We start from the raw sequence: 27,501 nt of genomic DNA on the forward strand, positions 1-27,501 counted from the left end.
TCGTGGGCCACTTCTCTTTGCAGGCAACGATTTACAAAAGCTCTTTTCCTCTGTCATTGAGGTAAGTAGGGGGATCTGGGTGACACAGTGAATTAACTGCTGGAATACCTGAGTTCAAGTATGCGTACAGTATGATATTCCAGCTCAAGAAACTCCCTCATTTCCCTAATACAAGTTTTCCTGTATGCTTTCCTTTTTTTGAAGGCAAATGGGGTTAAGTGACTTGCCCAGGGTCACACGGCTCATAAGTATCTGAGGCTGAATTTGAACTCCAGTCCTCCTGACTGCAGGTCTAGTGTTCTATCCACTGTACCACCTAGCTTCCCCTTCCTATATGCCTTTCAAACTTCTCACAGTCTGACTCCAGTCTTCCTTTACAGACCAGCTTCCCACTATCTCATTTCACCCATTCTATGTTGCAACCAAACTTGTCTATTTGTTCTTTTTCTTCTTCATTATCATCATCACCGTAACAATGGTTAGAATTTATTTACACAGCTCTTTAAGGTTAGCAAAGCACATTACAAATATCTCATTTGATCTTCCCAACAACCCTGGGAGATAGGTGCTACTATTATTCCCATTTTACAAGTAATGAAACTGAGGCAGACCAAGGTTAAGCGACTTGCCCAGGGTCACACAGCTAATGTGAGGCAAGATTTGAACTGAAGTCTTCCTGACTCCAGGCCTGGAGGTCTAACAACTGACCCATGCCTTTTCACAAGCCATCATCTTCCACATCTAAAAGGTTCCCCAATTCTTGGAATCCTCAGCTCCATTCAGGGTTCAGTCAGATCTCTCCTCCTACAACAAACCTTTCTAACTGTTAATGCTCCCATCCACCCAAAACAACAAAGACCCTTTGTGTCTTTCTATTTCTTCATCCATGCTCATGTTGTTTCCACCCAATAAATATCCTTGGGGGCAGGGACTGTTTCACTGTTGTCTCTATTTTCCCAGCTTGAAGCACACTGACTGGCACAAAGTAGGTGCTTAATAATTGCTTCTTTAAGTGAATTTGGTTAAGGGTTGCATTGAAGTTGGCCTGTAGGTAGTTGGATGTTCTGATGCAGTTGGGGCTGAGGTCGGCCTGTGGGTAGTTTGGGATGGACTTAATTTGACTCTGAGCAGATACTGGAATGAGTCTGGGGCTCAGGTTCAGATGACATTGTTGCTGATGATGAGTGAAGGTAGGTATTTGGAATGGCCTGACGGAGAATTGAGGTTAGGGTGTTGTTGAAGACGATGGCCCGGGCTTGGGGGTGCTTGAAGCTGAGGAAGGCCTGTGATTGGGCTGAGATCAAGTTGCATTTAAGGCTATCATTGGGGCTCAGCTTAGCCTGTGGATCAGCTGGAGTTATGGCTACGTGTGGCCTATGGAATGGGCTAAGCTTGGGGTTTACCTTAGCCCATGGAATGGAGGAATGTTGGGCCTAGGTTTCGACTGCGGAGTGGGGTACAATTGAAGTTGACCTTAATTTATGGAATGGGGTAAGGTGGGGTTGACCCTTGCCTGGGGAGGGGCTGTGGTTGGTGATGGCGCAGGGGGCTTTGATCCAGAATTGGAGTTCACGTTAGGGATGAGGATATGGGAAGGGGTCGGGTCAATGGGGGACAATGAAGCTGGCCCAGGACAGTGGTGAGGATGAGCAGATAGCAGGTGAGGTTGGGCTCAGCGCACAATTGTGGCCCCCATTATTCCAGACTCCATAATGCCAAGTTTGCTCATCAGTCATCTTCGGGGCCTGCCCGGAGCCTCTCCATCTCCCCAGCCCCAGAACATCAGGGCAGCCCCCTCAGGACCCTGAGGCCTTACTGCTGGGGCTCAGGCCCTCCGGGGGTCTTCATGGAAGTCTTGTCCTCCCTGGCTGCCTCACCTGGCTGGGCCCTTGTGCTGGGCCCAATGCCTAGGCCAAACAGTGCGGCCACATCCAGCATTGCGTCCTGAATGTGCTGCCCAAACCGCCGGGAATCCTGCCAAGACAAGAGACTGGTGAAAGTGTATCCAAAAGACATCGAATTCCTGAGGGGATGTCGAGGTGCCCCAAAGAAGAGAATCAGAGGGGCTCAGGAACCCAAGGGTGACCCAGGATACCTGGGACCTTAGATACCTGGGTCCCTGGGAGGGCAAGGATGAGGGACCTGGACATTAGGGTTCTTGGGGAGGGGAGGGAAGTCTGAGTTCCTGAGGCCAGGAATGAAATGTCACAGCGGTAGAGAATTCAGATCCTGACGCTGCCACTTACTACCCATGTGACCCTGGGTAAACCTACTTAGCCTCTGCGGTCCTGCTTTGTCATCTGCAAAATAAGTGGACTAGGGGCAACTAGGTGGTGCAGTGGATAGAGCACCGGCCCTGGATTCAGGAGGACCTGAGTTCAAATCAGGCCTCAGACACTTACTAGCTGTGTGACCCTGGGCAAGTCACTTAATCCCAATTGCCCCGCAAAAAAATAAAAAATGAAAATAAGTGGACTAGAGGATTTCCACAGTCCTTGCAAGCTTCACACTGAGTCTCTTTGACCTGCAGAGGACCCTGGGGGCCAGGACAGGGAAGGCCTTTTTGGGAAGGACTAGAGCTCTAACCGTGTCAGGGCTGGAGACCTTGCAGGAGATGTGGAAGGTGATCATACTCTCTCCCATGAAGATGTAAGACACACCATAGCCATCATCATCTGCCTGGGCCAGGAAGAGGAGAAAAGTCCCCAGAGGACCCAGCTCCAGTGCCAGGCTCCTCACCCCCACAGCCCCTGGCCCTCTCCCCTTGGGGGCCCCACTGCAGGCCCCCCTCAGGCATCTGGGGACTATCCCTGGGGCCCCACTCACAGGCCCCCCTCAGGCATCTGGGGACTATCCCTGGGACCCCACTGCAGGCCCCCCTCGGGCATCTGGGGACTATCCCTGGGGCCCCACTCACAGGCCCCCCTCAGGCATCTGGGGACTATCCCTGGGGCCCTACTGCAGGCCCCCCTCGGGCATCTGGGGACTATCCCTGGGGCCCCACTCACAGGCCCCCCTCAGGCATCTGGGGACTATCCCTGGGGCCCTACTGCAGGCCCCCCTCGGGCATCTGGGGACTATCCCTGGGGCCCCACTCACAGGCCCAAAGCCACCCCCACAGAAAGCGTAATCGACATGGCTGGCTGGATCAAACAGCTGTGGCTGCCGCGTTGGGCTCTGGCTGGTGCAGAGTTTCCATCGCTCAGACCGAACCTGGAAAGTGGGGTTTGGTAGGAGGGTGTGGGCCAGGGGACCCCAAGGCTTTCCCATTCCCTGAGATGCCTCCTTCTTCCCCTGAGCAGGGACAGCTAACCTGGGTCAAGAATGGGGATGGCAGATGGAGGAGGCAGGAGACAAGATAGAGGCAGAAGAGGTGACGATCGATGCCCTCGCCAGTCAGGGCTGCCCGACACAGAGCCCAGTGCTTCTCTGCTGCCACTCGGAAGAGGGCCAGGCGCTGGGCATCCTGGGGGGGGGAAGGGCACCTGGAAGTCATCATCCTCCAGGGCTCCAGGACACACATGGGGGGGGGGGGGGCGGTCACAGGAGAGCCACCTACCGTCAGCCCTGGGTCCTCCATAGCTCTGACAAAAGCACAGGTCTCCAGCGTGCAGGACCGGAGGGTCTCTGTGCGGCCCTCACAAAACAATCTTGTCACACAAGCCTCGTAGGTCAGACAGAAGCTGCCTTGGTCCTGGTGGGCCAGAAAGAGGGGAGGCATTGGCCCAGGCACAGATGCCCAGCCCATCTGTACCCTCCCAGTCTACACTGCCTGCCTCCCCAGCCAGACCACCCTCCCAGTCTACACTGCCTGACTCCCCGGCCAGACCACCCTCCCGGTCTACACTGCCTGACTCCCCGGCCAGACCACCCTCCTGGTCTACACTGCCTGCCTCCCCAGCTAGATCAACCACTCTGTTGATACTGGCCAGCCTACACGTCCCTCTCTGCGGTCCCCACCACGCAGCTCACCCACACCACACACTAGTCTGTTTCCCTCTTTGATCTCACAGTGACCATCTACAGTGGTCTCGCAGCTGCATCGTTAACCCTATGTAACATACATATATATATTTATATATATACCCCCCCATTCTCCCAGGGGTGCTGACCCGAAATCTAGCCAGCTGCAGGGCCAGCTGCACAAAGCTGCTTCCTGGGGTGTGGCAGCGCCGGGTGAATCCTCTCCCAAAGTGGGTGAATGGGAGCACGTGGCATTCGGTGTCCCTAGCCAAGGCCTGGGCCTTCTGCAGAGCTGGGGGGATGGAGGTGGCCACCTGCCCAGGACAGAGAGCACCATGAGGGGACCGGGCCAGGCCAGAGACGCAGACCAGCAGAGAGAAGACGCCTGTGGGCGGGGTGCCAGCCTGGCTCTCACCTCCTCGGGCACAGCCCACAGAAGCCGCTCAGGCGGTCCCACCGTGGGGCTGGGGGTCCCCCTGCAGTGCCCATCAGCCGTGTAGCCAAGCTCAAAGCACTCGGCAGCCAATACAGCCTGGGAGGAAGAAGAGAGAAGCTCGTCAGGATCCCAGCTTAGGTCGGCCTTCCCTAGGACCCCGGCCCCTCGCCCCCAGGCTGCCCTCAGGGACTGGCCCCCACAGAGACTGGGCTCCGAGGGGCCTCTCTGGGACGTCTGATGGGGGACAGCCATCTCCAGGAAGCTTCTCGGGGTCTTGGGAGTTTCTGGGGCACAGCAACCATGCCTCCCACAGGTGCGAAGGGACAGGGGTGTCGGCCCAGGCGTGCTCCACGTTCAGCCCCATGCGTCCATTGGCAAAGACCACGAGGTTCAGAGATTTGTCCAACCACCTGTGGGGCGGCAGCAGGAGAGGCCTGGCAGGGAGGTCTTTGCCGAGGCCGGGGAAGTGGTGGGGCTGGGGGCCTGACGCCTGCCGGGAAGGAGGAAGAGGAGGTCCTGGGGGTCTGGGAGGGGTATGAGGCCTGGCAGACAGGAAGTACTAGGAGATGCGGACTGGGGTGGGGGTGGGGGACCCTGGGGGAGGGTAGGAAACCTGGGGCATCTGGGAAGGGGTATGTGGACTGGGATGGGGAGGGAAACCAAGCCTGGATGGGCATGAGGATGAAGGGGATGGACTCAGGCCTGGCCAGGGGCTGGGGCACAGGGCTCACCTGCTGTGGCCAGTTCCCACCAGCAAGGAGCGTGCTAGCTCATCCAGCAGCACCTCAGGGGGTGTATTGGAGGACCCCGGGGTCTCCTCCAGGCACACGAAGAAGGCGGCATTTTCCACCATCTCCAGAGCAGCCCGTGTGCTCCTGTCCCCGGCCTGCAGGGAGGCCCGAGCCTGAGCCCACAGGGCCCTGGCAGGCCAGGGGCTGGGGTCAGGGCGGGGCCAGACCCCCTGACCCTGTGGCCCTCAGCCCTGCGGGAGCCCTGCTCACCTGGGGGCAGCCGTCAGAACGGCCAGATGCTCTTCCAGGGGCCTGGCAGGAGTCGTGTCATCTAGGATGCGCTGAAACTTCTGTTCCAGGACACGGGGGCTCAGCAGGCGGCCCCCAGGCCCCCCATGGGTTCCCAGTCGGAAGAAGCGGCCCTGGTGCAGGACGGCCACATGGCGGCTGCGGCTATCCCTGACATGACACAGCTGGTCTGGGGAGGAGGTCATTGGTGCCCAGGGTCAGAGGGCAACATCAGGGAATTGGACAGTCAAATGCTCCAAAGGATTATGAAAATCAGCATCGACAGGAGACCTTTTACAAGTCACAAAGGGTTTAACCAGCAAATGGGAGCACTGGAATCTCTCATTGCTGATGTTACAGAGAAGGAACCGAGGGTCCTAGAAAGCAGGCCCCTGGCACAAGGCCCAGTAGCCAGCAGGTGCTAAAAAAATGCTTGCTAACTGATTCCCCAGGAGCACACTGCTTGTAAACACCAGGTAGGACTTCCTAACTCCAAACGTAGCACTCTCTCCATTAGGCTAGAAGGGCAGGGGGCACTGGGCTTGGGGACCGGAGGTCACAGTATTCCCTACCTCTGGAGACCCCCGGGACCCGAGTGGTGTTGAACATTTGCCGGTACTGGGCTGAGCACAGGGGGCGCATCCCCAGCACTGTTGCCTAGACCAGAGGAGGGGGGAAGCCGTATGAAAAGGGAGCTCGCCCAGCTTCTGAGTCATTCCTGGGCTGGGCTGGAGCCCCCTCCCAGCCTCTTACAGGCTCAATCTCCCCGCGGCTAAGCTGCTCCCGGAATCTCATCATGGCATACACAGCGTTACCAGCTCGCGCAGCCTGCAGAGGCGTAGGGGCCTTGGAGAGGAAGTCCTGTGGGAGAAGGTGAGGCAGGCTGCAGCAGGCATGCCTAGGACACCCTCTCTCTTCCATGTCCTGGCTTCCTTTAAGACTCAACTAGGGGGGGGCAGCTAGGTGACACAGTGGATAGAGCACCGGCCCTGGAGTCAGGAGGACCTAAGTTCAAATCCAGCCTCAGACACTTAACACTTACTAGCTGTGTGATCCTGGGCAAGTCACTTAACCCCAATTGCTTCACTAAAAAAAAAAAAAGACTCAACTAGGGGCAGCTGGGTGGTGTAGTAGATAGAGCACCGGCCCTGGATTCAGGAAGACCTGAGTTCAAATCCAGCCTGAGACACATCACTTACTAGCTGTGTGACCCTAGGCAAGTCACTTAACCCCAATTGCCCTGCCAAAAAAAAAAAAAAAAAGATTCAACTAGCCCGTCCCTTGTGCAGGAGGATATTCCCAGGCCCCCTTAGCCCAGAGACTCCCTCAGAGACCACCTAGAACTACAGTTGTCTCAACCTCATCTTCTGCGTTAAAACAAAAGTTCTGTGAGGGCAGGGCCCCCATTCTTGCCTTTCTTTGTATCCCCAGAAGCTGGAGTGGAACCTCTTAAAAGATGCTTGCAAACTGACGTAGCAAACAGAACCTGGGCTTGGTCACCAGTCACTTGGCCAGGGATAGGAAAGTCAGCGGCTAGGAGGAGGGGGCTCACCAGGATGTAGAAGTTGCTGTTGCCCAGTAGGGGGCTTCGGGAGCGCAGGTAGATGTACTCTTCCCACCAGTCACTCACCTGGGAAAGGGAAAGCCGGATCAGCCAGTGTCCCGGCCCCCAGAGCCATGGGGACACACGGGGGTACAGAAACACGGCACTCACATAGTTGGCTGAGCACCAGGCCTTGAGGCCCAGAAGAGCTTGCAGCCGGGGGGCCTCCGTGTGTAGGAATGTCTGGGCCTGGCTGCTCAGGTCCCGAAAATCCTTGTCAGACAGCAGTGGCCGCACAGACTCCAGGTACTGGGGTATATATGCCACCCTGGTCATCTGACACTGTGGCTCTAAGGGCCCAAGCCCTTGGGTCCCTGACTCCCTGGGTCCCCAAGTCCCCATGCCCCTGGTTCCCCATAACTGACTCCCTGGGTCCCCAAGTCTGCCTACCCATGGGTCCCCATAACTGACTCCCTGGGTCCCCAAGTCCCCCCACCCATGGGTCCCCATAACTGACTCCCTGGGTCCCCAAGTCCCCCTACCCATGGGTCCCCATAACTGACTCTCTCAGTCCCCAAGTCCTCACATCCCCGGGTCCCCACACCCCTTGTTCCCCATATCTGACTCCCTGGGTCCCCAAGTCCCCACACCCATGGGTCCCCATAACTGACTCTCTCAGTCCCCAAGTCCTCACATCCCCGGGTCCCCACACCCCTTGTTCCCCATATCTGACTCCCTGGGTCCCCAAGTCCCCACACCCATGGGTCCCCATACCCCTGACTCTTAGGGTCTCTGATTCTTGAGTATCGGGGATGGGTCTCAGGTCTGCTCTGCCCACCTTGGCCACAGTACCCTCTGCAGAGGGCAGGGGTAGGCAGGGAAGGGAACGTTGGTATGTGTAGAGTGTCGGGCCACGGCCGGAGAAGATCCTGACCAGAGCCTGGAGGGGGCAGGAAGCACCGGGCCCTGACCCAGACCCTTCCCCCTTCCTTCAGGTCCCCCACCCCCACCAAGACAAAGCAGAGACAGAGACAGAGAAAAACGGACACAAAGACCGACGGGGGTGGCCAGGGTTGGAAAGCCGGGCCCCAAGGCTCTTCATACCAGCCAGGAGCGCGTGGGCAAGGACAGGGTCCCACGAGTCTCACTCAGCCAGCCCTGGTAACGGAGGAGGAGCCGCAGTACCACATGCAGGGTCAGCAGCAAGGCCATCCAGAGGCCCCCGGCGAAGATGGTGGCCGCCAGAGCCCCCTGGAAGCCTGGGAGCCAGCGCACACCCCTGAGGAGAGGGGACCAGGCTGGGGCTCAGCCCCGAGGCCACAGACGCGATGGCCAGGATTCTGAGCTTAGGAGTGGGTAGATCACCCCCACCCCAGCCCGCAGCCTTGCCTGGGCCCTGCCCAGAGGAAGGTCAGTGCTTAGAGCTCTACAGAGAAACTAGGGGTAGGGGGTAGTGAAACCTGGGCCTGGCGGGGCCTGAGCCCTGGGGAGCCTCACCAGTCTGGGAGGCTGGCCTTGATCCAGTCCACCAGCCCCAAAGAGGGGTCCAGCTGCATGAACCGTGAGCCCTGGATAGCGGCGAGGAGGAAGAAGCCACTGGCAAGGCCAGCCGGGCAAGCTCCGCATAGGACGTCGTCCTGCCGGGACAGAAGCCGCGGGCTGGCTCCCCGGGACTCCCGGAGATGGCCAGTGGGGTTTCTCACAAGTGGCTTTGAGGGGGCAACTAGGGGTTCCCCAAAGGGAGCTACGACCCAAGAGACCCCTAAAAAGCCTGGCTGTTGGCCCCTGGAAGAAGGGCGGGCATGGGCAGGCTGGTGCACACGGGTGCTGGGGAGCTGAAGTGCGCAGGTTGGCCGGCAGGATGGTGATGGGGGCGGAGGGGGCGGGGGGGATAGGCAGGACAGCTGGTAGGGCCGCTGCCCTCCCCTTACCCTGCACCGGGCCAGGCTCCGCTTCCAGGAGCGCAGCCCAGCAAGACCGACTTCCTTCAAGGCTGGATTCCACCACTGTCCTGGAGTCCCCTGGCCGAGGTCTAGGCGGAAGGCCGCTGCCTGACGGGCCTCGGCCATGGTGCCCTGGGACCCAGGGAGAGAGACCACGCGTTGGCCCTCATCCCCCACCACAGCCCCTAGGACCTTTGACTACAACTCCCATGAGGCTGTGGGGACCTCAAAAGGCTGCCCGTCACCAGGCTACTGCAGAGCCTGCAGGGAGCTGTAGTTTGGGGCCGCCAAAAGGGGCTGGATCAGCACCCCAAGTGCCTCCCCCCCCCCAGTTCAGGGAATAGAGAAAGGGCAGCCCTGGACCCCACCCCATGCTGATGCCAGTTAACTATTTAGCAGCTTCAGGAAACCAAGGGGTGGGGCTGGGGGGGTCAGCTAGAAAAAGGGTCGCACCCATCTTGATAGCATTGAACTGGTTAAGTGGGGAGGGGGAACAGAAAATAGTGCAGGCTTGTTCACCACGCATACTCAGAAGCCTGAACTGCTGAGAGCCCGTGGAGGAGGGGCAGGCATCCCAGTGATGGAGATCCCCCCGTGTACCGTCCCCCCCCCCAACTAGCACCTACAGATCCAGAACCCCAAACCCGGAACTTTAGGCGCCGCCGATGTCTGCCCCTCCCAAGCCACAGCCCACCTTGGGGTCTCCCCTCCAATTCCCCCTCCACCCCCCAGAACCCGAGCATCCCTTCCTCCAGCTTCTGGTCCCCAGCTACCCTTTCGACTCGCTACTCACTGCGCTTGGAGATCTCCGACAGGAAAGGACCCCCCCCCTCTTGCCGATGGAACCCCGAGCTCTCCCCCCGCCCCCGCCCCCTTTCCTTCTGCGCCTGCGCCCCGATATCCTCTTCCCCCTTCCTCACGTCACGCACAAGGGGATGCGCCTTTCTCCAGCCCCCGTAGACTCCCCGCGCATGTGCGTGCCCTGTCTCTCCCAATCCAGCCCCCCCACCCCCCACCCCAGGTGCATCGTCCTTGCAGTGAGGGATGGAGGCACTGACACGGACACGCTGAATATGGACTTTATTCGCTGCCCATCTCAGGGGTCCGGGGGTCGCGGTCAGTGGGAAGGCTCCCTGAAGGGGGCGCCCCGCCAGTGCACAAGCGCTGCCGGTCGACCAGGTGCCCAGCAGGCAACCACCGATGGGCGCGCGGGGTGGGGGAAGGGGTCCCCCCTCCCCCATCTACATCTCGGGATCCTCCCTGTGCTCCCCCCCACCTTGCAGCTTGGAGTAACCAGGATCTCACCGGGGGTCGCCAGGACCCAGAAGAGAAGGGCGAGACCCTGAGCTGCCTGGGTGGGAGGTTCCATCCACAGGGACGGAGAGGCCTCACAGGTGTTACTCTCCCCGCAGCCGGGAAACCCTGCCCCATCCCCTGAAGAATCCACAGGGGGAGGGCAGGGGAACAGTGAGACAGGAGGAGATAGGCCGCCCATTTGGGGGCAACTGAGGCAGTATTTGGACAGGCCCCCTCTCAACTCCCTACTGAGGCCTGCTAGTCTGTGGCTTAGTAGAGCCCCAGCCCTGGACTGAGGACGATGTGGGTTAAAATGCTGGCCTCAACAGCTGTGTGACCCTGGACAAGTCACCTCACCCCGTTTGCCTCAGTTTCCTCACCTATAAAATGGGGTGAAGGAAACAGCAAACGACTCCAGTATCTGGCAAGAAAACCCCAAATGGAGTCAGTTGGACATAGCTCACAAGAGAAGCCATTTGTGGGGTGGTCTGAGACCCTTTTGTGAACATAAACCTGGGCTGTCACTGGGGGCAGTGAGTGTAGAAGAGCTCCCTTGGGGGAGGGAGGTTGGGGAGACCGCAGGGCTTCTGGACTGATGACAGGCTCTTCCTGGCTGGCTGGGACAAAGCCCCTGAAAGCATGGGGCTGGTCAGCGCGGACTGAGGCCCGTGTCCCCAGATGCCACACAATTGGCACACGCCGGCGAGGATGACCCAGAGGGAAGGAGGTTCTAACCTTGGAGCTCCTGATGGGTGACAAGGAGGACCCCAGAGATGTGGCCCAACCCTCCCCATGCCCGGCCCAAGCTCTGCTGCCCAGGTCCCAGCTGACGGTTTATTGTCATGAATGCAACCATATAAAAACATAAGTTATGAAAAACACAGTCACGATGTCACCCCTGGGCTCCTCACTCACCCATGGGAGGGAGCAGGGCATGGGCGTGGGGGTAGAGGACAGAGTACAGGGAAGGGGCTGGGGCCCCCGGGGTGAGGGCCGGCTCCTGGGGTGGGGTGGGCCGACCAGCTTGGGCAGGGGCCCATGGGAACGGCCTGGGGCCGGCTCAGCGCATCCGGTAGTCAGTGGAGCAGGAGAGCTCACACAATTGCCCTTTGAAGTCCAGGTCGATGGTGAAGTCGAGGTCTCGCTACAGGGGGAACATGGAAGTGTGAAGAAGGGGGAGCCCCCAATCACCAACCCCGCCCCCATCCCAGGAAACGGGGGCTCAGAAGCCTCACACACCTGAGTCAAGAGACCTGAATTCCAATCCTGCCCTGGCCTCCATGGCACATACAGCCCCAGACCGTTCTCCCAACTGCCCCTGGCCTGCTGCCTGTTCATAGAATGGGGGGAGCCAAGTACCCAAACCCAGGACTTTTGTTCCTCCCTTCCAACGTTCCACTGTGGGCTGGCCCCTGCTAGGCTCTAAAACTCTCCCACTCCCTGCTTACATTGTTCTTGGCGTTGGGCCGCATGCCAATGGTGCCAAAGATCTCCTCGCCTGTCTTCACCGTGAGGTAATCCTCCATGTAGAAGACAGTTTGCTTCCAGTGTGTGTAAGGGGACTCAGGACCTGGGCAAGGGGGGACGAAGCAGGAGGTCAGAGAGGCCGTGTTCACCCTCCCACGGGTCCCTAGCCGGCCTAGCCCAGTCATCCATTCCTCCCATAAAGGACGCCGGCTGGCCCAATATGGCCAGTCCTCAAGGTGCCCCTTCCAAAAGGATTCCCAGACTGTCTCTAGCCCCCAATTCTGGGGCCCACAGCTTGGAATTCAGGACACCACCTGCCCAACAGACTTTCCTGGGCCACTGGGTGGGGTCTCAGACCCCAGGCTGTAGCATGTCTGGGTCCTGGAGCTCACCAAGGATAGCAGATACCAATTCTCACTTGAGTGACCTTGAGAAGGCCGGTGCCCTCCTCTCTCGGGGTCTGGCCTCAGTGTCCCCCATCGGGAGGACTGGCTCTGGCTCCCTCCCCCCCCCCCACCCCGGCTCACTTGTGGAGAAGCCCGTGCGCTTGTGGCACCGGGTGAACTCAATGTTGAAGTAGGCGACCAGAGCATGGACATAGTCGTTCCTCTTCACTTGCAGACAGAAAGGAGAGGTGAAGGTAAGGTCGTCCACGCGCACTGTGTAAATGTCCACCTCCTGCCGAGGGACAGAACTTTAGGTCGTGATCTCCCAGCTCCCCCTTGTTCCCAGGCCCAGAGAGACGCCGAGCAGCCCAGATGCCCGCACTAGCCCACAAGGCCCGCACACGGCAGGCCGCTTGAGCTGGGAGATGCTGGAGCCGACTTCAGAGCCTGGCTCACAGCTCACTGACAGCCCCCAGCCCCGGCCGATGCCCGCGCCCCGCCACCCGCCCCCCCCGCCCCCCGCGCACCTTGATGAGGCAGGCGTTGGTCACCAGCTGCTTGGGGTCTACCACGTCCACGAGAGGCTCCTTGATGGCGACGTCCTTGATACATGACATGTCAAAGCCGTAGACATTCTCCCACCCTGAAAGATGCAGAGAGTCGTGCCCGCCCCAGAGCGCCCCCTCCCAGGCCTCCCCCTAGCTCCCCACCCACGCGCCACACTCACAGTGAATCTTGTAGTCCTTGTATTGCCGGTCCTCAATGGCAGTCACGTACAGTGTGGCGCGGTCAGGGAAGATGAGCCCATCAGGGGCCTGTGGGGAGAGGGGTCCAGGTAATGAGGAAGAAGCAGCAGGGTCCCTGGGATGGGGGGGGGGGGCATGAAGGGGGAAGGGGAGTGGGAGGTGGGTCCCCAGGATAGGGGGGATGGGGAGTGGGAGGTGGGTCCTCGGGATGGGGGGGATGGAGGGGGGAAGGAGAGTGGGAGGTGGGTCCCCGGGATGGGGGGGATGGAGGGGGGAAGGAGAGTGGGAGGTGGATCCCCGGGATGGGGGGGGGGAGGGGAGTGGGAGGTGGGTCCCCGGGATGGGGGGGATGGAGGGGGGAAGGAGAGTGGGAGGTGGGTCCCCGGGATGGGGGGGGGGAAGGAGAGTGGGAGGTGGATCCCTGGGATGGGGGGGGGAGGGGAGTGGGAGGTGGGTCCCCGGGATGGGGGGGATGGAGGGGGGAAGGAGAGTGGGAGGTGGGTCCCTGGGATGGGGGGGGGGGGTAGTGGAACAGGGTCAGGGGGCCTCACCAGCCACTTGTCCCGGGCATGGAGGACAGTGTTGAGCATGGACTCGTAGAAGAGGCAGTATCCCATCCACTCGCTGATGATCACGTCTACCTTATCCACAGGAAGCTCCACCTCCTCCACCTTCCCTTTGATGATGGTCACCACTGTGCACAGGGTCAGGGCTCAGCACCTGGGTCAGCCAGGCAGCCCTCCCCGCCCCCCAGGCCCGGCGGCTCACCGTGGTCAAGCTTGTTGGCCTTGACGATCTTGACGGCGTAGTCGGAGATGCTGGAGCACTCGATCTAGTTGGGAAGGGGTGGGGTCAGCGGCGGTCTCAGCCTCCCCACCCCCCGCCTGCCCACTGGCTCCCTGACTCACCCCGATGACCTTCCGGGCCCCGGCCTTGGCAGCAAACATGCAGAGGATGCCGGTGCCCGAGCCCACGTCCAGCACCACCTTGTCCTTGAACAGGTGCCGGTTATGGAACATGGAATTACGGTAAGTGAGCGTCCGTACCTCGTCCTTGAGCATCTCCTGTGAGCGCAAGGGACACAGAGGGAGAAAGGAGATGGAATCTGGGGCTAGCCGGGAGCCTCTCTCCGGGGGGCCTGGGGACCACAGGGACTCCCCCCCACCCAGAGCCCCAACAGTGCCCAGGGCCTGCCTTGAGAGGGCAGCAGAGAGCAGAAGGCTCGCACATGCTCAGAGGCCTCCAGGGTGAGGGAGAGGGGGCTGGGGAGATCCCCACTGCACTTGTACAGGGCCTGCCACACGGGGGAGCCCCCCTCACCTCGTGGATGCCAAAGTGGGCATAGGAGTCGAAATAATAATCCTTGGACGTCATGTCTTCCGCATTGGGCTTCTCACTGCTCTCGGGCTGTGCGCAGGACACCTGGGTTGGGACAAGGGGGTCACTTTTTGGGGGAGGGGTGCCACTATCCCAATATTCATTCTTTCCTACAAGAGTCCTCAAGGGACCCCCCCCCAACACAGCTCCAGGGGCTGTTTCCCTCCCCCATGCCAAGCCTTTGAAAGCTCCCATCTTCATCCCACCCCTACAATCCCTGTCTCAGTTTCCCCCCAGAGGCCCCTGATACCTCATCGGCGCCTACTCTCCAATCTCTAGCTCAGCCCACAGCCGGGGGTTGGGGGGGAACACTGGGTAACACTTGGGGTCTGGGAATGGGGGAGTGGAGCGGATTTGGAAAAAGGGGCTGCTGGAGGCAGAGTTAAGGAAGATTTTTGCCTGGGCTTTGAGAGGAATTATCATAGAGGAAGATGGCATTCCTAAGCAAGAGGGTGAGCCTTCCATCAGACCCTGCTATACCAGGGTGATTAGAGACGTCCTGGCGGCACTGCCCCCCTTTAAAGAGGGCCTGGGTGACAGCAGAACCAAGGGAGTCATGTTCCCAAGGTCACATCAGCCCCACTTGACAAGAGTCAAAGCCGGGCTAAGCCCAGCCTTTATTTAGAGGGGCCGGCCTGAGGCCAGAGTCTGGAGGGGGTAGCCTCAGCTGTGCTGCATCCCCCTCATCTCTCCTGGGAGAAAGACAAGGATCGTTCTCCTAACCGCAGGCCAGGCCCAGCAAGTGGACGGTCACCCAGTCCCTTTGGGGACTAGAGGAAAATCCTCTCAGGGCACTCACAGTTGAGCCTAAAGATGGGATCAGAGCCAATCTTGCACCTGCCTCATTTTAGGGCTCAGAAAGGGGAAGAGCCGGTGACCACACAACCACGGACCTGCCTCACGGACCAGAGAGAACACTTAAAGACTTCATGGTCCAGAGGGGAAACTGAGGCATGGAGAAAAGTGACTTTCCCCAAGGTCACAATGAAAGGGGGAGCAGGGATGGGGAAGGGTGGGGAGGCTCACAAAAGGATATTTACTTCTTCAAGTGGAGGCTGGAGGCTCATCCCATTAGCCAAGGTGGCCACAAAACTCTAGGAGAGAGTAACAGGGAGAGACGGTTAGCTCCCGGGGGGGGGCCAGGCTCAGGGACTCTGGGGGACAAGTGGGGAGGGGTGGGGGGAGAGGGGTCCCCCCCAGCCCCAGCTGCGGCTGCGGAAAACTCGGCCAGAAGCCCTTGAGCAACGCTGACTGCCTGGGGCCTTCCCGCTACTCCATCCCGGCCCCCCGCCCCCCAGCAGACGGACGCAGACAGCTGCGAGGCAGCCCCCCCCCCACCCCCTCGGGCGGGCGCCTGCGCAGACCCGGCCACCAGGAATAGCCTGTCCTGGGGGCCTTGACCTCAACGCGTCCCCCGGCGGCCCCTGGCACCACCCCCTCCCCAAAGCTTCCAGGGCCCGGGCCAGGGCAGACCCAAGGCCTGCGCCTCCCTGCCTGAGGGATGCTCCCCGTTCCGCCCCCCCACCCCATGTAAGACCCTCGGCCCCCCCCCCTTCTCTTCTGCGCTCGGAGATCTCGATTCCCCCGCCCCTCCCTCGAGGCTCCGAGGGGGTCCCGCCGCCCCCCTCCTCTGGGAAGCCCAGCGCTCCTTTGTTCTCCTGGGGCCACGGTTCGAGGCCCCCAGGTCCGCCGACGGGGGCCACGTGGGGCACGGGGGGAAGGAAGTGGCGCTGGGACCGGAAGTGGCGCCCGGTCCCCCCGAGCCCCACGTGGTACCCCCACCCCCACTTCACCCCCCAGGCGCCTAGAGAAATCTCCCCTGTACCCCGATCCTCAACGCGCTTGGAGATCCGCGACTAAGTGCCGACGTTGGGGGGGGGGAGCCCTCAGCGCGCGGGGATTCCATTCCATCCCATCCCATCCCCTCCTGCCGCCGTCGCCGCCGCCTCCACGCCGCCCTCCCGGATTGCCCCAGCAGCCCCCGACGCCGCTCGCGGACGCCTGCGAGGAAGCCGCTAGCTACTGCAGCTGACGCCGCCGCCGCCGCCGCCGCCCGGCCCCACTCACCTCCATGATGCAGTTCGTGGCCTCGGCTGCCGCCGCCATCTTCTCTCCCCCCGACTCGCCCCCCGCCCGCGACTCCCCCGGGGCCTCCTTTTAGCGGGCGCACCGCCCCCTGCCCAGCGCAGATACCACCTCTCGCGCACTCTCATTGGGCGATTAACCCGCCCATCTTTAGGTTTAGCGTTATCATTGGTGGTAAGTAACGCCAGCTCCGCCCCCTCCTCCCCTTCCCGGCGGACCCCGCGCAGTCCGAGCCATCCATCTCACCGTCGCCCCGCCCCACCGCGCTGATGTGCTCATTGGTGGGCCCGCGGCACTGCGCATGCCTTCCCCCGCGCATCCCGGAGTAACCTCTCTGATTGGCCAGAAGCTACTAAAGGCGGCGGGGTGGGAGCGATCCGAAAAACCGAGGCAACCCATTGGTTTCGACTAGACAGTAGGAGGCGGTCGTGCTCCAAGGCCTCTGACCGCCGGGACTCCGCCCAGGACACGCCCCCTGTCAATCAACCCCGGGAGAGTACCCAGTTCACGCACTAGCCCCACCCATTGGCCCCGCCCAGGCCAATCAGAGTCCGGAACGAATTCCCGGGCCGCTGGGTAGTGCTGTTCCCCAGCCGCTCAACTCCGCCTTGGAGAACCGAGATCGGGGCGGGTTTTGGGGGAGACCAGAATAGCTCCGCCACGAGATAGGCCTCAAAGGGGACAGAAACCCCAAGGAGGCTAGAAACGTGAAGAGAGAGAAGGGAAAGAAAAGAGGAACCTGGGGAGGAGGGAACGGTGGCGGTATACAGAGACCCCAGAAGCAGAGACGGAGAGCAGAGACCTGGAGAGAGACAGAAGGGAGCGGGGGAATAGAGATACGGGGACTCAGAGGCCCGGAAAACGGGGGGCGCTCAGAGCCCGGCAGAGACCCCGGCCCGAAGGGGGCTGGAGTAAGCCCGAGGCACAGAAAGACATGGAGAAAAGGGAGGGGAGAGCCGAAGGCCGGAGGGAGATACCAAGACTGTCCAACACCCCCCCCCCCCACTGCTCCCGATTTGGGCCCCAGGACCCCTTCCTCCTGGGCCCGGCTCGGGAAGGCACCTGGAACAGGTTCTCGCGGAAGTACACTACATGAGTATGCTCCCGCTGAATGCCAGCCTCGGGCCCAGACCGTGGACTCCGAAAGCCTAGGTTTTGGAAGGAAGGAATTGGGGGGCGGGGCGTGTCTCCCCGTCTAACGTATCGGACAAAAAACTACAACCCTCACCAAGCACTAGGGCCTCCGCTTCGAGAAGCAAGCTTCCCGGCGTGCAAAGGCCGATGGGAAATGTAGTTTTCCGAGTCCGTTGTTGCCAGGGGCGGAGCCTCTCGGAATTTACCTCTCCATGCACACGTCTCCACCCCAAATTTTCTAACCAAGTTGCTCCCTAGGTTGAGGCCCTAAACCCTAATCCGATGCGCTGTGCCAAGGGCGGGGCAACATTTGCATACCGGCGCTCCCGGCTCGCCTGCGAGTTGGGTGGACTCTTGGGGCAGTGGGGGGGAGTTGTCCTATGGACTCTGCTGACCGCTAGAAGGGTCCAGAGCTACAGCCAAGTGGGAAGGAGGGACCCCAGGTGCCCGAGTACCCCAGCCCGGAATTAGGTAACGCGGAAGAACTGGGACTGAGGGGGAGTCAACCTGTTGTTGGGCGGTGGCTTCAGTTTCCTGACCTACAGAATGGGCCCAGGGATCTCCACTTCCTGCGACTCGCTCACAGTGCCCCTTCCTCCCGATGCCGCGCACCCCAGCTCCCCCGCCCACCACCCAACCACCCAGCCGGGTCATGGCCAAGAGCAAGCCGCTGATCCTGCCCTGGCTGCGGGAGCAGCTGGACTCCGGGCTTCTGGGCGCGCACTGGCTCAATGAGGAGCGCACCCTCTTCTTCATCCCCTGGAAACACGGGCTCCGCGAGGACCTGCAGGAGGAGGATTTCCGCATCTTCCAGGTGCGAGACCCCTGCGGGGTGCAGGGGCGTGGGCCGGCCTCTGCTGGGGGGGGGACCCTGCCTCCCTTGGGGTGGCGGGCGTGGCGCACGCGGGCAGAGTCCCAGGGAGGGAGGGAGGGAGGGAGCCCCAGGAAGCGCTGGACTTTGTCACGGGTGCCATGCCGGCCTGGGCCTGGCAGGCATGGGCGGTGGCCAGCCGCAGCTATCGGCCTGGCATCGATGTGCCCGACCCGGCCACGTGGAAGCGGAATTTTCGGGCAGCCTTGGACCGCAAGAGGAACCTGCGAGTGGTCAGCAACCACAGCCGGGACCGGCACAACCCGCACAAGATCTACGAGTTCTTGCCGGGGGATGGGGAGGGCGGCAGCCCCGAGGACCAGGTGAGGGCCGTCCTTATCCAGCTGCGCTGTGGGGTCGAGGTGGGGGTGGCAGCCCGGGGCCCAGCCGGGGGCTCCCCGTGGTGCCACCTCTGTGCCCCCCCTCCTCAGGAGGACCCTTTCCAGGACCTGATGAAGACCCTGACGCTGCAGCCGCCGCCTGACTTCCAAGAGGGTAGGCCCCAGTGGAGGCCGCAGCCTTGCCCCAGGCATGAAGGCGCTCACCCCATGCCAACCGTCTCCCTTGGTTGTCCTCCAGCATTCAGCCCCAACTCTGTTCTGGAGCAACCTCCGCAGACACCAGAACCAGCCCTGTCCAGCAACCCCCTGATGCCACTTTTTGCCAGCGACCTCCGTGAGTACAGCAGGGAAGCCGGCTCCCTGGGTCCTGGGGCAGGGAGGTGGGGCCTGTGGGGTGCCTGCCGCCTTCACTTCTGCCCATCTGTCCCCAGCATCCGAGTATGAGGTGACAGCCTTCTACCGGGGCCGCCAAGTCTTCCAGAAATGCCTTTCTTGCCTCAGAGGCCTCAGGTTGGTAGGACCGGGCCCTGAGGCCGAGGCCTGCACAGAGCTGGAGGGAACGCCACTGGGCCTGCCTGAGCCCAGCAGTCACCTCTCTGACAGGAGGGTAGCACATTACATCAGCAGGGTGCTGGGCAGCCTGGGGGCTGGGCTAGCCCTGTGGACCTCCCAGACTGAATTGAGGGTACAGCGCCTGGGCCACTGCGGGGCCTATTGGGCTCTGGGTGGGCAGGCATCCCCTGGGGCCACAGGCAGGGAAGTGACCAAGAACAGAGATGGCCAGCAAGTCTTCCACAGTCCACGGTTCATCAACGGTAAGGCAGGGGAGGACAGGGCTGGGGCAGGGCAGGCTGGGCCAGGCCCAGCCGCCCCGTCCTAAACACCCTCTCTCATGTACTCAGACCTTATCGCCTTCCTGGACGGCAGTCACCGCTCACCACAGTACACTCTCTGGTTCTGCCTAGGAGAACCTTGGCCCACAGAGTCACAGCCATGGACCAAGAAGCTTGTCATGGTCAAGGTGCCCCAACAGGCCCAGAGGTGGATGCCCAGGTTCTAGGGATGGCCCTCTTGCCACTAGCTGGCGAAGGCCCAGAGATGGGGAATCTAGCTTTAAACCGGGTCTCTGTTACTTAGTGACATCAAAGACCTTGCTCTGTGCCCAGGCCTTGCCAGCCATGGGGCTGAGCCCTAATGACCCCCCAGAGAAGCTAGTGACCATTTCCTCCCGCTGGGGGGAGGCTGTGGCCTGGGGTCCTAGCCACTCTCTCCTCTCTAGGTGGTGCCTACAGCACTGAGGGCACTCCATGAGATGGCCCAGGCAGGGGGAGCGTCCTCACTGCAGGAGGAGGTGGACCTGCACATCTCGAGCAGCCTCTCTCTCTCGCTGGCCCCCGCCCGCCTGCATGGCTACCTGCAGGAGCTGGCCCACAGCATGCAGTGGGAGTCTGGGGCTCCCTGCTGAGCCAGCCCGGTCTGAGGCCTGGCCACAGGCCTGGCTCCAGTCTCAGGGACCCCAGCACAAACCACCCGCACCTCTTTCTCTGAGCATGTGCCTTCCCTGCAAAATAAAAGATCTGACACCGTGTCTCTTCGGTTGCTGTGTGACCTCAGCCAAGTCTTTAGCCTTCACCTATGCCTGTAGCTCATGCCTCCCTTTCCATTCTGAGCCTCGGGGTGTCCCTCGCCTTTGAGTGGCCACTGAGGGCCGGGAGGAGGGGCACGGAAGGATGCCTGGGTGCCCCTCCAAAAGCTGAGCTTTGTCATCTAACTGGGAGCTGCCTCCGTATCCCCGTGTGCCGTGACCATACACACCCACAGCCCCAGGGGAAAAGAGGGTTTTCTCTCCTCCCTGCACAGGCCCATGTTCTGTGGGGAGCAGGGTTCCTATTGCAGCCCGCAGTACCTCCCCCACTCCCTGTATGACCCCCCCAGAAAAAGAAGAGGCCAGAGGCAAAGGTGGAGGGTGTAACATTTCATGAAATCCTTAACTAGGGCTGGAGAGAAGAGGGCACAAGGAGGGAGGAAAAAGTGGGCCTGGGGAGGGTGGGGGGGGAGGTGAGGAGGAGTCGAGCTGAGCCAGGCGGCTCCCCTCCCCCGTCGTCCCCCAATCCCACAAAGCCGCGGCCATGGGGGGAAAGGAGGAGAGACATAAATATGTCAGGGGCCCAGACGGGCAGGGCTCAGAGCGGGGGCACGGGCAGGACTGGGCCACACTTGTCAGGAGGCGCCGGCTCCTTGGACTGCCGAGAGGGTCCCGACGGGTCACCGGGCTTGCGGCCGTGCTTGCGGAAGTAGCGGTAGCGCTGGACGTAAGCCCGGACCAAGTTGCTCACCTTCACGGGGTTGATTTCCCCACTCTTGCTGTGGCAGATCTGGTAGTGGGGAGATCACAATAAGTGCCGGGTGAGCCCCATGTCCGGTGAGCCAGCCAGCCGCCCCCTCCAGGCCTCCCCAGCCCCACCTTGTGTACAGCCTTCCTCAGGATGTCCTTGTACTCTTCCTTGGTGATGTCCTTCTTCTGGTAGTAGGGCTTAATGGCCAGCTTCACCTCCTCCACTGCCCGCTCCTGCGTGTGCAGCTTCTTTAGGTACTAGGAGACACAGACAGGCCGGGCTTGTGCACTGCCCAGGGCCCAGCCCCTGCCGGCCCATCAGCCTCCTCTCCCTGCTCCTCTGCTGCCTCGGATGCCGTGGGCCCGCTCCTCCTCTGCTTCCCGGCCGGATCCCCCTCCGGGGCACAGCCCCTAACCACCGGTGGCTCTCGGGGCCTGTCCTGGCCCTCTGCTCTTCTCCCTCCCACCCCCTCCTGGGCTCTGCTCAGCTCCCATGGTTCAGCAGAGCTCTGTGCTCTGCCTCAAAGTCTGCTGCTCTCTCTCCAAGGCCAAGTACCCGACTGACTCTCAAACCTCTCAAACAGTCGCCACCGTAGACCCAGTACATCCTCTTCTCCTCAGCCCAGCTCTGCCGGCTGTGGGGGACAGCCACCCCCCAGGACCTCCTGGACTCCTCTCCCTCTCTCGCCCCCACAATATGGTGCCAAGGCCTGTCCATTTCAGCCCCTTTTCTTCTGCCCCCGCGCCCGCCCTGGTGCAGACCCTCCTCACCTCCCTCCTGGCCTATGGCGACAGCTGCTTGGGGGGTGGGGGGTGGGGTGGCTTTCTCAGGCCTCTCCCCAGCCCAGTCCATCCTCCACATCAAGCACAAACCCAACTATGTGCTGCTCCTCCATCACCTGCAGCAGCTCCCTAGTGCTCCAGGATCAAATCCAGAATCCTGCCCCCTCCTCCTCTCTCCAGGCCTCTTCCGCCGCCGCCCCAGGATGCTCCACGTCCAGGATCGGGGCATGCTCTCTGGCCGTGCCCGTGCCTGGATGCTCCCCCTCCACCAATCCAACCACTGCCCCCCCGGGACCCTTTAAGCCCCTGCTTCAAGGCCACCTTCTATAGGAAGACTGCCTGCTGCCCACCCTCCCTGGCAGGACTAAATCTCGCTAAGCGTAGGCCAGAGAGGCCCCACCGGGCTCTCTGGCCTCCCCACGGCACTCACTTTGTCAGTGTCCATCCGCCCATCGGAGCTGCTGCTGCCTTCCCTTCGGTCAGGGCCCCCAGCCAGGCCTCCGGGTGAAGGGGGTGAGGAGCTGCAGCCGCCCAGGGGAAGTCCCATGCTGCCCCCACCGTGAAGCAGGTAGCTGGATGGCCCGGGGGGGAGCCCCAGCACAGTCCCACCTGGGGCCTGAGCCCCACCCAGGGCCGAGGGTGGCTTTGCATGGCCAAGGATCTGTGGGGAGAAGGGACGTGAAGGTAGATGCTCGGCAGCCCCGGGCCCCCCAGCTGCTCTCGGCCCCTGGCGGGTCCCCCACCTGGTTGGTGGCCTGGATCAGCTCCTGGGCTTTGGCGCGGCTGGCCAGGTTGGCCTCCTCCATCTTGAAGAGCAGAGCAGTCACTAGGAAGGCAGGAAGAGCAGGGAGAGGTCAGAGGCAGCCCAGCCCAAGTCCTCTGAGTCTGTGATCAGCCCTTGTCTCCCCCCCAAGTCTGTTCCTACTCTGGCCCAGTCTCTTTTGACTGCAACCCTAGGCCCTTCCCTCCCTGCTGCCCCCCCCAACCCCCCCCCACTCCCCTCCAAATTAGCCCTGACTCACAGGCCAACACACCGCTGGTGGCACAATCTACCCCGGCTGGCAAATTCCAAGGGATGGGGGGAGGCGGGGCGGGGGGCTGGGGGGCTCGGGCCGGAGGCCCATCCTCGGGGGCAGCCTCGGCGGTGCTGACACCCCCTCCCCCTCCCACTCCCGCTCCTGCTCCGCCCCCAGAGGCTGTGGTGGTGCCAGGCTGCTCCTCTTCCTCCTCTTCCTCCTCTTCCTCCTCTTCCTCCCCGTCTTCCCGGTCCCCTCGGCCTCGCCCCCGGCTTCCGGCCCTGGCTGGCTCCTCGGGCAAAAAGGACACATCGGGTGTCTTGCAGCTGCTGTCCACAGTCTGAGAGTCAGGCGTGAGGGCTGGGGGCGGCGGGGCTGCTTTCGGGGTAGGGGGACTGGGGGGCTTGCCCGGGGCCCGTTCTTCCCCTGACCAAGACGTCTCCTCGGCTCCCTTGGGTCCGGCCTGGCTACAGCTGTCTGCCTTGGACTTCTTCAGGGTTGTCCCAGCACTGCTTCCGCCAGCCTTCTTCTTCTTGGTCTTGGTGCCTTTCGTCTTCACCTTTGACCCTTTAACCTTTTTGAGGCCAGCCTTAGTCTTGATTTTGGCCTTCTTGAGCTTGGGGCCTCCCGGGGCCACCCCTTTGCCAGGCTCACCCGACGCCTTCTCCTCAGCCTTCAAGAAGGGAGAGCGGCTCTCCCGGTCTCGGCTAAACTTGACCCCTATGGAGCTGGGGGCTGTTGCCGTGGCCACCTCCTTGGCAGAGGTTGTGCTGCTGACCCCCTCTCGGATCAGGACCGCCACCTTGGACTGAAGCTTGACCTTGCGCCCACTGCCCCCGCTGGCAGTCTTGGGGGCCGCTTCTTTGCCCGAGGATGGCCGGGCCTTCTTGGACCCTTTGTCCCGCTCGCGTTCCGGCCCCTCCGAGGAGGCCGCCTTCTTCCTCCCCTTCTCGCGGGGGGCCAGGGCTGTTGACCGCTTGCGTTCCTTCTCGCTAGACCCCTTCCCTCCCCCACCCCCCCTCTCCTCACAGCTCAGCCCTTCTGAGTCATAGAGAACCTCCCGCTTGGGCAAAGGCGAGGCTGGGGCAGGGCCGCTCCCAGCCACAGAGGCGGAGCGGGACCCGGGCTTCTCGGCCCTCCCCACCGTGATGGTCCGCTTGATGGAAAACAGGTCATGGTCCGTGAGGTCCTGAATGGATGGGGGCACAGCACCCCGTCGCCGGCTCTCCCTCTCCGTCCCAGCCACCGAGACCTTTTCAGGGTCTCCCCCACCCCGTTTCTCGCCCCGAGACCGAGACCGCTTCTTCTTCTTCTTGCTGCTGCCTTCACTACGATGCTTGGTCCGGTGCCGCTCCCGCCTGGAGGATGAGGAAGCTGGAGGGGGCGAAGCAGACGACCTTCGCCTCCGCCTCCTGCGCTTCTCTCGGGACCGGGACCGACGTCCCCCTCTCCTCCTCTCGGAGCTCGGTGACCAGGAGGATCGTGGCCGTGGGGAGCGGGAGCGGGACCGGCGCCGCGAGGACCGAGAGCTGGGCTTGTGGTCCCGTGACCGGTGCTTCTTGGGGTCCCAGGCTACAGGGGCTGGCGGGCTGGGTGGGGCCGGGGGGGCTGGCGTCTCCTTGGCCTCACGCTTGTGATCCCGCTTAGACTTCTTCCTAGGTGGCTGGGGAGGTGCAGCGGGGGCCACGGCCGGGGAGGGAGACCGCTGCCGATAGCGCTCGCGGCGCTGGGTCAGGATCTTGCGCCGGAGATCTAGGCCGGTCCAGCGGGGGTCAGAGGACGTCGCAGGAGGCGCGGCGGGCACAGGGTCACCCAGGTCCACCTGCAGGGCCCCCTCCCCATCAGACTCGGCGTGCAGAGACAGAAAGTCATCACCCTCGGGACCCCGAGCTGGCGGAGGGGGCAGTGGCACGGCCGGGGCCGTGGTGGCAGCACTGGCTGAAGCGGGGGCAGGCCGGGGCGCTCGGCCCCCGGCTCCACGAAATAGGGCCACGGGGGCAAAGCGCAGCTCCTCCTCTGGCTGCACGATCTCTCCTTCCTCGATTTCAGAGTCCAGAGGCGGGGCAGCCGCAGGGAAGGGGGCCCCGGTGGTCACCACCTCCAGGGACACCTTGCCCTCCCCTCTTGAAGCCTCCGCCTCAGCCCCCACTACAAAGACCCGGCGTCGTGGGGGGCCACCCTCCACCCGGGTTGAGTCGGCCTGGGGTGGGGACCCAGAGCCTGTTGGGGGTGGAGGCTCTGGCCCAGGGCTCTCCCCACTGGGGAAATCCTGACTCAGACTGTTATCGTCATAGATGCCGGCCAGAGTCTCAGAAATTCGACTGATACTGTGTGAAAGGCCTTCCTCATCCTCCTCCTCTTCTTCCTCCTCTTCCTCCTCCTCCTCCTCCTCCTCCTCCTCCTCCTCCTCCTCTTCCCCAGGGGATGGTGTGCCCCCTGAGGAGCTTGGGTTGGAACCCGTGGGCTCAAAGGGGTCATATTTCTGCTCGGGCGCAGGCGGTGGAGAATAGGCCTCATCCGTGGGGTGGAAGGGGTCATAGATGTCAAAGCGAGGAGCTGCCGGAGGGGGGGGGCGGGGGTGGGGGTGAGGACGATGAGGACCGTGGGGAAGACGAGGGAGAGGAGGAGGTAGAGGAGGGGGCTGGTGGAGGGGCTGGCCCTCCATCTCCTGTGCCCATGGTCAGCAGCGGGAGGCGGGACGAGGCGCTGGTGGGGCCCAGGAAGCCAGGCTGCATCAGAGACCCTGTGGGAGAGGGAGGGAAGAGGCGCCGTGAGGAAGAAGACAGGCCTCTGTCTCTCCCGAGCAGCCCTGCCCCCCCCTTTGCCCCCGGCTCCCCATCCTGTTTACCTGGCTTGCTGATCCGCCAGGCCCGGCTGCTGTTCAGTGGGTGGGAGATGGGCAGAGAGAGGGGAGCCCCGTCTCCCAGATGGACCTCCGCCACCAGCTCCAGCATCGCAGCGGGCTCCTCCCTGTAGGGCCGGACAGGCATAAGTCAAAGGTCGAGCTCTCCCCTATACCCCCAGCTGCCCCCTTCCCTGCAGTTACACACTCACTCCACAGCTGGGAGGTCCAACCGGCCTGGGATCCAGGAGTCCGGGGGCTCAAGCACCCCCAGGAGCCCAGCCAGGAAGCTGCGGGCTGCAAGGTCCACCACCTGGAAGCAAGCCGTCCAACTCATCAAGGAGCAGCCTCAGGGCTCTGAGCCCCGCAGGGAGACACCCCCATCCCCAGCCCTGAGCACCCCACTAGGGAACCACCCCCCCAGCCTCGAAATTCACCGCAGCTGCATCTGTCCCGCCTGCTCCCCGGAGGCAGATCTCAGCTCTAGGGCTCCGGCAGCGTTTCCTTCGGGGACCCCGAGCTCGAGGAACATCTGGGAGGAAAAGAAGGAGTCAGGGCCAGGAGAATGCAGGAGGGGCCCTCAGAGGGAGCCTGAGAGGCCAGGGCAAGGGCCGGCCTGGGAAGGGACAGGGAGGCACCCGAGCCACACCCCCAAACGCTCCCTACCTTTCTCGCTGGTCAGCTCCCCCTGCAGTGAACCCCCTACTGCCTGCTGCAGGGCCCGCTGGGAAATGGGAGAGAAGAGAGGCACTCAGAAGGCTGGGCCCACACATGCTCTGCCCAGGGCCCCAGCCACCCTTACCCCACTCACCAGGATGATGGCTGAGGGGAAGGGGGCGGGGCTGGGGGCCAGAGCAGGCTCTCTGTCAGGCAGGCCAGGGACCTCCCGCCTCTCCTCACGAGGCTCCTCTGCCGAGGCGCCTCTTGGCTCTTCTTCATCTGCCATGGTCACCTGCAGAAAGGAGGGGCAAGCATGCAGGACAGTCCCCCGGGATAGCATAGCCTTTCCCCTGCCCCCCGTCTCTCCAGCCAGGCCCACCAGGTGAGCCGCCAACACCCGGGGCTCCCTCTGGGCACAAGAGAAGGTCCCTCAGCCCCAAGGTGCCCCTCATGTCTTACTCCTAGCATCCCTTCCCCCTCTTGACATCTGGGCCCCAGAGGGCCTAATAACCTCCAATGACCCAAACAGCTGCCTCCAGCCACCAGCTGCCCCTCCTGATGCCAAAAGCCCACCCCCAGCCCCAGACAGCTTCCAGCCCCCCGTGGCTTTCTTGTGCCTCCTCAAACCTCTGATCTCCACATCCTCAGACTCAAACTCCAGACCACCCCGAACTGCCTCAGAGGCCCCCCTCAATCCCCTCCATCCAACTTCACCCTGCGTCCCCCCTTTCCATTTATAAGTTCTACAATGTAAAAGCCCGACATTCCCCTAGAGGCCCCCCCCCTACAGAAACCCCATCCAGGCCCACCCTGAGCTGCGGTTCTGAGGTGCAACCAGCCCTAATCTGAAGGGTGACTCTGAAACCTCCGGCCTTCGTCTAGCCTTCATTTGCTCCCCTGTCCTTTGGGGCTTGTTGCTGTTGTTGGGGGGGCGGGGGAAGATCTTTCTTAAAAACCCTCTCGGCAATTGCCCTTCTGTCTCTTTCTCCAGCTGGTCAAGGATAGGAAGGACCGCAAGGAGGCTTATTTGGTCCTGCTGCTCCAGCCCCTACCCCAAGGAGATTCGGGCCTTCTCCTCTAGCCCCCTGTGACCAGAGCTCTCCACCCCTCGGCCCCTCACCCTGGGTTCCAGGATCCCCACTCCCCCCTCCTCTGAGGCCTGCAGACATGCTCCTTCTCCCGACATCTGCAGGGCTCCCCGTGCCTGCTGCCATCTTCAGCGTCAGACCCCCTCCTGTGACCCACCCCCTTCCCCACA

General features: G+C 62.1%; 4 protein-coding genes across 10 annotated transcripts; 1 reads left to right on the plus strand and 3 right to left on the minus strand.

Annotated features, from left to right (window-relative positions):
- Positions 1–425: 425 nt before the first annotated feature.
- CPT1C (carnitine palmitoyltransferase 1C) lies at positions 426–9,758 on the minus strand. Of its 2 annotated transcripts, XM_043996959.1 has the most exons (19): positions 9,698–9,758; positions 8,893–9,036; positions 8,459–8,598; positions 8,066–8,240; positions 7,800–7,901; positions 7,133–7,270; positions 6,971–7,048; positions 6,172–6,279; positions 5,991–6,075; positions 5,401–5,608; positions 5,131–5,319; positions 4,704–4,809; positions 4,379–4,495; positions 4,113–4,277; positions 3,560–3,694; positions 3,314–3,466; positions 3,100–3,213; positions 2,587–2,679; positions 426–1,974 (listed from the first exon to the last, which is right to left on the minus strand). In XM_043996959.1, the coding sequence occupies exons 2-19, from the start codon at positions 9,028–9,030 to the stop codon at positions 1,813–1,815; spliced, it is 2,406 nt and encodes an 801-aa protein (XP_043852894.1). In that variant the 5' UTR covers positions 9,031–9,036; positions 9,698–9,758; the 3' UTR covers positions 426–1,812. The 2 variants fall into 2 exon arrangements, with proteins under 2 accessions (XP_043852894.1, XP_043852895.1); XM_043996960.1 differs by lacking the exon at positions 9,698–9,758 and having other exon boundaries at positions 1,836–1,974; positions 2,587–2,675; positions 8,893–9,228.
- Positions 9,759–11,020: 1,262 nt separating this feature from the next.
- On the minus strand, positions 11,021–16,317 carry PRMT1 (protein arginine methyltransferase 1). 2 transcript variants are annotated; one of them, XM_043992955.1, is made up of 11 exons: positions 16,244–16,317; positions 15,217–15,270; positions 14,120–14,221; positions 13,708–13,863; positions 13,568–13,631; positions 13,351–13,493; positions 12,781–12,868; positions 12,581–12,696; positions 12,195–12,345; positions 11,649–11,770; positions 11,021–11,344 (listed from the first exon to the last, which is right to left on the minus strand). In XM_043992955.1, the coding sequence occupies exons 1-11, from the start codon at positions 16,280–16,282 to the stop codon at positions 11,261–11,263; spliced, it is 1,119 nt and encodes a 372-aa protein (XP_043848890.1). In that variant the 5' UTR covers positions 16,283–16,317; the 3' UTR covers positions 11,021–11,260. The 2 variants fall into 2 exon arrangements, with proteins under 2 accessions (XP_043848890.1, XP_043848891.1); XM_043992956.1 differs by lacking the exons at positions 15,217–15,270; positions 16,244–16,317 and adding an exon at positions 14,427–14,546.
- Positions 16,318–16,745: 428 nt separating this feature from the next.
- On the plus strand, positions 16,746–20,195 carry IRF3 (interferon regulatory factor 3). 5 transcript variants are annotated; one of them, XM_043992954.1, is made up of 8 exons: positions 16,747–17,866; positions 17,941–18,209; positions 18,389–18,589; positions 18,698–18,761; positions 18,846–18,941; positions 19,039–19,422; positions 19,510–19,628; positions 19,887–20,195. In XM_043992954.1, the coding sequence occupies exons 2-8, from the start codon at positions 17,997–17,999 to the stop codon at positions 20,070–20,072; spliced, it is 1,263 nt and encodes a 420-aa protein (XP_043848889.1). In that variant the 5' UTR covers positions 16,747–17,866; positions 17,941–17,996; the 3' UTR covers positions 20,073–20,195. The 5 variants fall into 5 exon arrangements, with proteins under 5 accessions (XP_043848885.1, XP_043848887.1, XP_043848886.1 ...); XM_043992950.1 differs by having other exon boundaries at positions 16,746–17,866; positions 18,698–18,941; XM_043992952.1 differs by having other exon boundaries at positions 16,746–17,866; positions 17,952–18,209; positions 18,698–18,941.
- Positions 20,196–20,569: 374 nt separating this feature from the next.
- On the minus strand, positions 20,570–26,777 carry SCAF1 (SR-related CTD associated factor 1). The gene is given in 11 exon segments (XM_043993160.1): positions 20,570–20,982; positions 21,072–21,200; positions 22,156–22,386; positions 22,469–22,551; positions 22,748–25,305; positions 25,307–25,484; positions 25,590–25,711; positions 25,796–25,896; positions 26,021–26,115; positions 26,250–26,307; positions 26,395–26,777. Coding segments are annotated over 11 exon segments (3,936 nt in total). The 5' UTR covers positions 26,584–26,777; the 3' UTR covers positions 20,570–20,790.
- Between the last annotated feature and the right edge of the window lie 724 nt (positions 26,778–27,501).

Source organism: Dromiciops gliroides, chromosome 3 (genome assembly GCF_019393635.1).
Source record: "Dromiciops gliroides isolate mDroGli1 chromosome 3, mDroGli1.pri, whole genome shotgun sequence".
Classification (NCBI taxonomy): Eukaryota; Metazoa; Chordata; class Mammalia; order Microbiotheria; family Microbiotheriidae; genus Dromiciops; species Dromiciops gliroides.